Raw genomic sequence first — 12,005 nt, 5'->3', positions numbered from 1 at the left:
CCCCCCCCCCCCAGCAAAGAAAAGACAGTGAGTCTGTGGCCTCTGCCACAGAAATAATGGATATGGATGTAACCAAAGTATCAGAAATGGAATTCAGAGTAACGATGGTCAAAATGATGAGTAGAACTGAAAAAAGTATTAACGAAAAGGTTACTGAGAATATAGAATCCCTAAGGACAGAAATGAGAGCGAATCTGACAGAAATTAAAAATTCTATGAGCCAAATGCAGGCAAAACTAGAGACTCTGACAGCCAGGGTCACAGAAGCAGAGGAACGGGTGAGTGAACTGGACGATGGGTTAATAGAGGAAAAAACCAAAATAGAAGATGCTTTAAAAAAATCCAAGCCCATGAATGTAGGTTACGGGAGATTACTGACTCAATGAAACGATCCAATGTGATCCAATGTTAGAATCATCAGCATCCCCGAGGGGGTGGAGAAAAACAGAGGTCTAGAAGAGATATTTGAACAAATTGTAGCTGAAAACTTCCCTAATCTAGCACGGGAAACAAACATTTGTGTCCAAGAGGCAGAGAGGACCCCTCCCAAGCTCAACCACGACAAACCTATGACACGTCACGTCATAGTACAATTCGCAAATATTAGATCCAAGGATACAGTACTGAAAGCGGCCAAATGACCCATCCATTTGCTGTCTACAAGAGACTCATTTCGAACCCAAAGATGCATTCAGACTGAGAGTAAGGGGATGGAGTACCATCTTTCACGCAAATGGACCTCAAAAGAAAGCTGGGGTAGCAATTCTCATATCAGATAAATTGGATTTTAAACTACAGACTATAGTTAGAGATGCAGAAGGGCACTATATTATTCTTAAAGGAAGTATTCAACAAGTGGATATGACAATTATAAATATATATGCCCCCAACAGGGGAGCAGCAAGATACACAAGCCAACTCTTAACCAGAATAAAGAGACATATAAATAAAAATACATTAATAGTAGGGGACCTCAACACTCCACTCTCAGAAATAGACAGAACACCCTGGCAAAAACTAAGCAAAGAATCAAAGGCTTTGAATGCCATACTCGACGAGTTGGACCTCATAGATATATATAGAACACTACACCCCAGAACCAAAGAATACTCATTCTATTCTAATGCCCATGGAACATTCTCAAGAATAGACCATGTTCTGGGACACAAAACAGGTCTCAACCGATACCAAAAGATTGAAATTATCCCCTGCATATTCTCAGACCACAACGCTCTGAAATTGGAACTCAACCACAAGGAAAAATTTGGAAGAAACTCAAACACTTGGAGACTAAGAACCATCCTGCTCAGGAATGACTCGATAAACCAGGAAATCAAAAATCAAATTAAACAATTTATGGAGACCAATGAGAATGAAAATACAACAGTCCAAAACCTATGGGATACTGCAAAGGCAGTCCTAAGGGGGAAATACATAGCCATCCAAGCCTCACTCAAAAGAATAGAAAAATCTAAAATGCAGTTTTTATATTCTCACCTCAAGAAGCTGGAACAGCAACAGAGGGACAGGCCTAATCCACGCACGAGGAAGCAGTTGACCAAAATTAGAGCTGAAATCAATCAAGCAGAAACCAGAAGTACAGTAGAGCAGATCAACAGGACTAGAAGCTGGTTCTTTGAGAGAATCAATAAAATTGACAGACCACTGGCAAGACTTATCCAAAAGAAAAGAGAAAGGACCCAGATTATTAAAATTATGAATGAAAAAGGAGAGGTCACGACGAACACCATTGAAATTGGAAGGATTATTAGAAATTTTTATCAACAGCTATATGCCAATAAACTAAGCAATCTGGAAGAGATGGAATCCTTCCTGGAAACCTATAAACTACCAAGATTGAAACCGGAAGAAATTGATTCCTTAAACAGGCCAATTAATTATGAAGAAATTGAGTCAGTGATAAACAACCTTCCAAATAACAAAACTCCAGGCCCGGACGGTTTTCCTGGGGAATTCTACCAAACATTCAAAGAAGAAATAATACCTATTCTCCTAAAGCTATTTCAAAAAATAGAAACAGAAGGAAAGCTACCAAACTCATTCTATGAGGCCAATATTACCTTGATCCCCAAACCAGGCAAAGACCCCCTCAAAAAGGAGAATTACAGACCGATTTCCCTAATGAATATGGACGCCAAAATCCTCAACAAGATACTTGCTAATAGAATCCAACAGTACATTAAAAGGATTATCCATCACGATCAAGTGGGATTCATACCTGGGATGCAAGCGTGGTTCAATATTCGCAAATCAATCAGCGTGATACATCATATCAACAAGAAAAGACTCAGGAACCATATGATCCTCTCAATCGATGCCGAAAAAGCATTTGACAAAATACAGCATCCTTTCCTGATTAAAACCCTTCAGAGTGTAGGAATAGAAGGTACATTTCTCAATCTCATAAAAGCCATCTATGAAAAGCCTACTGCAAATATTATTCTCAATGGGGAAAAGCTGGAAGCCTTTCCCTTAAGATCAGGAACTCGACAAGGATGCCCACTCTCGCCACTATTATTCAACATAGTACTAGAAGTCCTTGCAACAGCAATCAGACGACAAAAAGGGATCAAAGGTATTCAAATTGGCAAAGAAGAAGTCAAAATGTCTCTCTTTGCAGATGACATGATACTCTATATGGAAAACCCAAAAGAAGCCACTCCCAAACTATTAGAAGTTATAGAGCAATTCAGTAACGTGGCGGGATACAAAATCAATGCTCAGAAATCAGTTGCATTTCTATACACGAATAACGAGACCGAAGAAAGAGAAATTAGGGAATCCATCCCATTTACAATAGCACCAAAAACCATACGTTACCTTGGAATTAACTTAACCAGAGACGTAAAGGACCTATATTCTAGAAACTATAAATCACTCTTGAAAGACATTGAGGAAGACATAAAAAGATGGAAAGATATTCCATGCTCATGGATTGGAAGAATTAACATAGTTAAAATGTCCATGCTACCCAGAGCAATCTACACTTTCAATGCTATCCCGATCAAAATACCGAGGACATTTTTCAAAGAACTGGAACAAATAGTCCTTAAATTTGTATGGAAACAGAAAAGGCCCCGAATCTCCAAGGAACTGTTGAAAAGGAAAAACAAAGCTGGGGGCATCACAATGCCGGATTTCGAGCTGTACTACAAAGCTGTGATCACAAAGACAGCATGGTACTGGCACAAAAACAGACACATAGACCAATGGAACAGAATAGAGAGCCCAGAAATGGACCCTCGGCTCTTTGGGCAACTAATATTTGATAAAGCAGGAAAAAACATCCGGTGGGAAAAAGACAGTCTCTTCAATAAATGGTGCTGGGAAAATTGGACAGCTACATGCAAAAGAATGAAACTTGACCACTCTCTCACACCATACACAAAAATAAACTCCAAATGGATGAAAGACCTCGATGTGAGACAGGAATCCATCAAAATTCTAGAGGAGAACATAGGCAGCAACCTCTACGACATCGGCCAAAGCAACCTTTTTCATGACACATCCCCAAAGGCAAGAGAAACAAAAGATAAAATGAATTTATGGGACTTCATCAAGATTAAAAGTTTCTGCACAGCCAAGGAAACAGTCAGAAAAACTAAGAGGCAGCCCACGGAATGGGAGAATATATTTGCAAATGACACTACAGATAAAGGACTGGTATCCAAGATCTACAAAGAACTTCTCAAACTCAATACACGAGAAACAAATAAACAAATCAAAAAATGGGCAGAAGATATGAACAGACACTTTTCCAATGAAGACATACAAATGGCTAACAGACACATGAAAAAATGTTCAAAATCATTAGCCATCAAGGAAATTCAAATCAAAACCACACTGAGATACCACCTTACGCCAGTTAGAATGGCAAAAATAGACAAGGCAAGAAACAACAATTGTTGGAGAGGATGTGGAGAAAGGGGATCCCTCCTACATTGTTGGTGGGAATGCAAGTTGGTACAGCCACTCTGGAAAACAGTGTGGAGGTCCCTTAAAAAGTTAAAAATTGAGCTACCCTATGATCCAGCCATTGCACTACTGGGTGTTTACCCCAAAGATACAGACGTAGTAAAGAGAAGGGCCATATGCACCCCAATGTTCATAGCAGCAATGTCCACAATAGCTAAATCGTGGAAGGAGCCGAGATGCCCTTCAACAGATGACTGGATTAAGAAGTTGTGGTCCATATATACAATGGAATATTACTCAGCTATCAGAAAGAATGAGTTCTCAACATTTGCTACAACATGGACGGCACTGGAGGAGATAATGCGAAGTGAAATAAGTCAAGCAGAGAAAGACAACTATCATATGATTTCTCTCATCTATGGAACATAAGAACTAGAATGATCAGTAGGGGAAGAAAGGGGATAAAGAAAGGGGGGGTAATCAGAAGGGGGAATGAAACATGAGAGACTATGGACTATGAGATAGAAACTGAGGGCCTCAGAGGGGAGGGGGGTGGGGGAATGGGATAGACTGGTGATGGTAGTAAGGAGGGCACGTATTGCATGGTGCACTGGGTGTTATACGCAACTAATGAATCATCGAGCCTTACATCGGAAACCGGGGATGTACTGTATGGTGACTAACATAATATAATAAAAAATCATTAAAAAAAAACCCAAAACTAAATGTCTCAAAAAGTAAAAAAAAAAAAAAAAAGAAAGAAAAGAAAATAGATACATGAACTCTGACCTTTCTGGTAAGCCATTTTTAAGATGAAAAAACAGTGACCCAGCCCAATTATAAACAAGAGGAGACTTCATAAAAGACACCCTAAGGAACCATTGGCTTTACTTGTTCTAGGTCCCAGGGAAAGGAGGACATGCCGAGCCCCTGGCTCGCTCTCCTCTCCTTTCAAGATATTTAAGGTTTGTCATACTGATTTTGCTCTCCAGCTTTGAAATGCAATCAGTACCCACCCGCACCCGCAGAGTGCTAAGGTTCAAAGGAAGAAAAGGCCTACAGACAATATAGGGACCATTCCTTGTCTTTTTCCCCTCAGCTCCACTATGAATGAGCATCTAATCTGGGACAGAGGTTGACTAGAGTATTTGTTATTGGAGAGTAGTGGTAACACTTCAAAATGGCCTGAATGGGGACTAGTGGTTTACAGAGAAAATCCTATTTGAAAATCCTTCGTTCAGGTGCTGTTTATTCTAACCAAAATGAGTTAGATCTAGTCCGACAAATCTTCAATTGCACAGATATAAAATGACCCGAGGAATGCTATCAGTTTGCTAGCAGTTGTTTCATGGAATCAGTATAAATGTTTTCTCCATCCAAACTCGTTGTTAAACACAATCAAAATCCCCTCAAGGAACCAAGGTCAGTGCCTCTCACACTTGAGTGTGTTGATAAATCACCTGAGATCTCACCAGGGTGTCAACTGAGAGGCAGGCCTGGGCGGGGCCTGAGAATCTGCATCTCTAACAAGCTCCCAGGGCAGGCTGAGACCACACTGACTACCAAGGGTTGGGAAAACCTATCAGGATCTTGTATCTGAGGATGACGAGGCATCTTTGGTTAGATTTCAGACAGAAGATTTCTGGTGGCCATAGACATTGTGCATGTGCAGAAAAAAAAACTGAGTAACCCTAAGGCGGTCCAGGTACACTGAAGCCCGTAAGTTGTGGATGCTGGGAGACTGGCCCGGATCAGCTCAGCCACTGCTATACCCTGTTCCCCAAACTCGTGCTCACTACCCAGCAATGGAAGCAATCCATTTGGACGGTTGAAACCACAAATGATTCTTCAATGTCAAGTTCACTAAACACAGGTGTTATGAATGGCTGTCTTTAATTAAATTTTCATGGTATGGTTGTATTTTAAATTTTCATTAATGAATACATAAATATTTTTTAAATATTTATTTATTTATTTGAGAGAGGGAATATGAACAAGGGTGGGCGGCCAGAGGGAGAGGGAGAAGCAGACTCCCCACTGAGCACAGAGCCTGATGGCAGGACTTGTTCCCTGGACCCTGAGATCATGACCTGAGCCAAAGGCAGACATTTAACTGACTGAGCCACCCAGGCGTCCAATACATATTTTTTTAAATATGTACTTTCATGAAGGCAGAGGCAGTGTTCTCTCCACTTAAACATGCTGCGTCCATGTCCTAAAGAAGGGCCACGCCATGTCATGGTATTGCTTACAGAGCAGCTGTTAAGCAGAGGCTAGGAAGCAGAACTGAAGTTTCCATCTCTGCTACTCAACTTTCCTATGAGCCAAAACAGTGACTTTTTCTTTTAATAAAATTCAGGAAAAATACTGATTCTGGGCTTATCATCTTGAAGCTAGCTAAATTTTAATAAAACTCAATTTTAACAAAAGGCAGTACAATTATTAAGATCCAACTTCCATACGTTCCCCTCCCCACCCCCCCCACCCCCCGGTGCAAAAAAGGTGGTTTCATTAAAGCACGGGGGACAGGACCCATGGGCAGAAAGAACAGCCCCAACTTCCATGCTTCTCATTTTTAAAAATTTTTTAAATATTTATTTCTTTATTTGAGGGCTTTATTGGTCCCGATGGAGGGACAGAGCGAGAGAGAAAATCTCAAGCAGACTCCCTGCTGTGCAAAGAGCCCAACTCAGGGTCTGATCTCACGACTCTGAGATCATGTGTGACTTGACCCAAAATCAGGAGTCAGACACTTAACCGACTGAGCCACCCAGGCACCCCTATGCTTTTTAACAAGTGGTAACACAGTGCTCTGTGGATCCCTCAAAGTCACCTGGGATGGTAGGTATCAGCTGGGTCTCTTTTTTCTGCCAGAGTAGCTCTGCTGTTAACTATTTTACATAATTATTATACATAATGGGATTCTGTTAAGATTATATTCACAGAGTTCTGTTTAAAAATCAGCTCATAGTCTACAGCCATACCACCCTGAATGCGCCCGATCTCGTCTGATTAAAAACCAGCTGATATTTACAGTGTCACTTTTCAAACAGAAAAACATAGGCTTACCTTCTGGTATGTTCTGTGGGGGTTTGTAAGTGAAATCAGTTGAAAAATCTGGCCCCTCACAGAGACGATGACATGCTATTGGGAAAATTGGTTCTAATAGAGCAAGACGTGCTTCAAAGTAGTCCCTTATTGTTTCTTCTGCTACTCTTGAAAGTCTAGTCAAAAAATACAGTAAGAGTTGTTATTATTAATGTAGAAAATAACCAGGAGTCATATTATCAAACTGCTGAATACCAGTGAGGCCTTCCCATATCAACCTTTAAAATAAATGTAACTTCCTACTCATCCTGCTTCCCCACTCTATTTTTCTTTAGCACTTAGCATCTGACACACTATCTGTCTTACTGTCTATGTTGTCACAGGGAATTTAGGCTCTAAGAGGGCAAGTCTTCTCCCCCTGCTGCTGTCTCCATCTTCCCAGCCTTCTGAATAGTTCCTGGTATACAGACAGACTTATCTTTCTAATGAAAATGAAAATTCTATTAATAAATTTGAGAACTGCCATACACATCTTTATAGTACTTAGTTTAGAAGGCAGTTAAATAAAATGATCAGTGCTAACTCAGGAAATATTTTTAAACAATCTTGCTGGGAAGGTAACCAACTCATTTGGTTTGCCCAGGATATCCCAGTTTTAGGAGTGGCAATCCACTGTGTTGGCTCACGGACACACAGAGAAATTACCATTTGGGTAAGGCTCCCAGCAAAGGCTGCTGATGGGCAGACTCACCACATACATGTCCTTTTGGTTTGTTTTTTTTTTGTCTCTCGTCTGAAATTTACCTTACTTTCTGCTTAGAATATATCCTGGAATTGGAATAAGCATCATGCAGGCATGAAGATCCAAGTCACACCCTAAGGGTGGTGGAGGGGAAGAGGGGAAGAGTGGCTTTTTCCTGCCCACAGCTGCCTACCCATGGACTCCCTGTTATTTTGAACAATAAACACCTTACTTGTATTTACTGTTTGTGAAGTTTGTTATGTGTTGCCAAAATAATTCTTTTTCTTTATTAGTTTCAGAGGCAGAATTTAGTGATTCATCAGTTGCATATAACACCCAGGGCTCATTACATCAAGTGCCCTCCTTAATGCCCATCAGCCAATTATCCCTACCCACCCCCACCTTCCCTCCCGCAACCCTTAGTTTCCTAGAGTTCAGCATCTCTTATGGTTTGCCTAATGGTCCTTATGGTGGTTCTTAATTTTCATTTTATTTTATTTTTCCTTTCTTTCCCCTATGTTCATCTGTTTTGTTTCTTAAATTCCACATGAATGAAATCATGTACTTGTCTTTCTCTGACTTATTTTGCTTAGCATAATACCCTCTAGTTCCAACCACATGGTTGTAAATGACAAGATTTCATTCTTTTTGATGGCTGAGTAAGCCGAAATAATTCTTTAGAAAAAAGCTTCTAAATTACCTGTATGAACTTTCGACTGAAATAAAATGATTTAGAATTCTTTTGAAAAAGCATGAAGTTGAACGGATAAACTGCGGTACATCCAGACAATGGAATACTGTTCAGCATTAAAAAGAAATAAGGTATCAAGCCATGAAGATATGGAGGACCGCTATGTTTACACAGCATTATTTACAACAGCCAAATTATGGAAGCAGCCAAGTGTCCATCGATAGATGATGAATGGATAAAGAAGAGGTGGTATGTATATTAGTCAGCCATAAAAAGTGAAATCTTGTCATTTGCAACATGGACGGCTCGAGAGAGTAGATAGAATGCTAAGTGAAGTAAGTCAGAGAAAGACAAATACCATATGATTTCACTCATATGTGGAATTTAAGAAACAGAACAAATGAACAAAGGAAAAATAAAGATCCAAACCAAAAAGCAGACAACTATGGAGAACAAACTGATAGTTCCCACAGGGGAGGTGGGTGGGGGATGGGGGAAATCAGCGAAGGGGATTAAGAGCGATGAGCACTGAGTAATGCACAAAGCTGCTGAATCACTATATTGTACACCTGAAATATAATGCTATGTTAACTAACTGGAATTAAAGCAAAAAAAAAAAAAGACATGGAGGAGTCTTCAATGCATATTACTAAGTGAAAGAAGCCAATCTGAAAAGGGCAACTGCATGGCATTCTGGAAAAAGCAAAACAACAGAGACAGCAAGAAGGTCAGGAGCTGCCACGGGTCCGGGGCAGGAAGGGATGAACAGGCAGAGCACAGAGGATTTTTAGGGCAGTGCTATTCTGTATGACACTAATGGTGGGTACATGTCATACATTTGTCAAAACCCCAGAACACACAACACCAAGGTGAACCCGAATGTAAACCATGGACTTTGGGTGGTAACTGTCAATGCAGGCTCACTGGTTTTAGCAAATGCACCACTCTGGTGACAGATGTCAGTAGGGGAGGTTGTGCATGTATGGAAGTAGAGGATATATAGGAACTCTCTGGACTTTTGGCTCAATTTCACTGTGAACCTAAAACTGCTTGAAAAAATTATGTCTATTAAAAAAAAAAAGAACTACGGATTAAACAGTTTTAAGAAAGCATGAGGCAAATTACGAGCATAATTAAGATTTTAATGAGATACTCCCAGATAGGACACTGTTAAGTTTGAAAGTTTGAGACCTCAGTAACAGTCAGAAAAATAATTCATATGCCACTTACTAAACTTACGATCTTTTGAGAATAGAAACCTGTCAGGACTTCCACTTAATAATCTTTGTCTGAGCAATTATACACAGGCCATTTTAATTATGATGTGTCCAAACAGACTCTGACTTAACCAGGGCACATTCGCTCACACTTACGTCTCTAAATGATTCTTCAGCAAGTCATACACCAACACGTTGTTAGACTGCTTTGCAAAATGCAGTGCACTGTTTTGGTGCTTTGACAAAATATTGCAGTCAGCTCCACACTCAATTACAAGTCGTACAATATCAGAATTTCCTCTTTTACAGGCCTACGGCGGGGGGGAAAAGGAGTAGTAATTACTTAGCTGTAAAATAAGTTAACTACCAATCTGTGTTTGCCCCTTTCTCCACATGTGAGCCTGGGAGTTCTTTGTGAAGAGAAGGACAAGAATGTTGGACAGGGGGAAGAAAACCTGGCATCAGGTCTCACCAAGGGTTACAAACTGTTATGTAAACCAACAGTGGTACACTCCTTTTACTCTGTGAGCAGTACTGAAATCTGCTACATTCAACTTTACCCCTGACTCCTGGGGAGATGGGCAACTCCGAAAAAGATACTTCTGTCCCAAGACAGAACAAATACCAGGCCTTTCTTCAGGTAGTCAGCTTCAGGACAGGTTCCATCATTGATCAACCAGGCCTTTCTAAGCTCTAGCGTGCTCCATTTTTCAAGTCTCTTAGCATCACAGAATAATTTCAAAATTTCCCTAGAAGCTGCTTTAAAGGAGACTAATTAAGCATAAATACAAATTTGAATTTGGCAAATTTAAGATGGACCTGGACACAGTTCAAAGACCTTTCTAGAGTAAAAAGACCTACATCCATGTTCTCTCCTGTCTGTTATTTACAAAGCTATGGGACTTCAAGTAAGTCCCTAATTCTGAGTCTCACTGTTTCTATTTGTCAAAAGGGGGTCACAGTACTTCTGCCTCAGAACACTGAGGCTGAAATTAAATAATATATTGTAAAGGACCAGGGCAAGCCAGTACGCTTTCCTCCAAGAACAAGGCCATCCGATGTGCTACCACTCCAGACAGTGTTTCTACAGAGTAGGTTTCTAAGCTGTGCAAGAGCAAGGTCAAAGGGCATGCATCTCACGGGGGATCTGACAAATGCCCTTCAAAAGGATGTAATCCAGTGGTTCTCACTGGGGTGGTTTTGCCCCCCCAGGGGAATCCAGGCAATGTACGGAGATATTACTGGTGGTTACAGGGTGGGTACTAATGACATCTGATGCAGAGGTTAGGGATGCTGTTACATATCCTACAAATGATCTGGTCCACAATGTCAGGAGCGGGAAGGTTGAGAAGCCCTGCTAGAACCAATTATATGTCCCACATCGGTGGGTGAGAAGAATGTGCTTTCTCCACACCCTCACACTCTGGTAATGAAAATTTTATATATGATTTCTGAGATGAAAGGTTTTTTAAATTGTTTCAAAAATTTCTGAAAATCTCTCCCCGTGTTTATTTCTTCCAATTCTAAAAACCAATTTAATATACTAAATTCTTAAAGCTTAAGGAACCAGTACCAATAAAACCCCCAACCCAACACAAACAAAAACCAGACCAAAACAAAACAAAAAACCAGAAACGAAATTTAAATATGGTTATAGGCAGTCTTATTTAGACAGTAGTTAAATATGCTTTAAGCTCTTCTCTAGGCAGAAGCAACAAACAGTCCCTTGACCCCTTCCTCTCTGGACACTGCCTTCCTCCTCCTCAGATCAACTCGTAAGTGCCTGCTCCATCCAGCATCCACCTCCTCACCCCTGCAATCCCACACCCCTCACACCCAACAAAGGACGGCACCCACACGCTCTCCAGTGCTGCTTCCCACGGCACTTCTCGGCCTCCTTAGGCAACACTGCCTCAGCAGCTGGTGCAGGCCAGCTCCTCCTTGAAATGCTCAGGATACTTCTCTCTCCTATCTTCCTCCTCCTTCTCTGGTCTTTCCTATGTGGCTGCCTCCCATCTCTGGCTTTCTTTCCCTTCTACTCTCAGCCTAGGGCTGTCATTGTGCTACTCTGATGAACCGGAATCTGAATCTATAGCTGACCCCTCCCTCCTGAGCTAAAGGTCCACAGGTGCAACACCCTCTGAGCACTTCCAGCTCAAATGAAACCCCACTCCCATTGTATACTGCCTGAGTTCCCTAAATTAGGAAATAGGATTACCAAGCATCACCTTCAATTACCAAGTCCTGTGAATTCTACCTTCTTAAACCACTCTGGTCAGTCTACCTACTTCTGTCTCCACTGTCACTACCCAGGTACAGACTATTATTTCACCTAATTTTAAAAACATCCCTATAAGTCTGCAAACTGCTT

At 40.9% G+C, this 12,005-nt stretch overlaps 1 protein-coding gene across 2 annotated transcripts in view; it reads right to left on the bottom strand.

Moving 5' to 3' along the window:
* Positions 1 to 12,005, bottom strand: part of MPHOSPH8 (M-phase phosphoprotein 8) — a 73,316-nt gene that overhangs the window by 10,903 nt on the left and 50,408 nt on the right. For both annotated transcript variants that reach the window (XM_008692271.2, XM_040621147.1), the window contains 2 exons: positions 9,791 to 9,945; positions 7,006 to 7,160 (listed from right to left, as the gene is read on the bottom strand). In XM_008692271.2, coding sequence (XP_008690493.2) covers positions 7,006 to 7,160; positions 9,791 to 9,945 — 310 coding nt within the window. The remainder of the gene's footprint in view (positions 1 to 7,005; positions 7,161 to 9,790; positions 9,946 to 12,005) is intronic.

Source organism: Ursus maritimus, unplaced genomic scaffold (assembly GCF_017311325.1).
Source record: "Ursus maritimus isolate PB19 unplaced genomic scaffold, ASM1731132v1 scaffold_10, whole genome shotgun sequence".
NCBI lineage: Eukaryota > Metazoa > Chordata > Mammalia > Carnivora > Ursidae > Ursus > Ursus maritimus.
The sequence above is the reverse complement of the archived record's forward strand: the minus strand, read 5'-3'. Positions and strand labels throughout refer to the sequence as shown.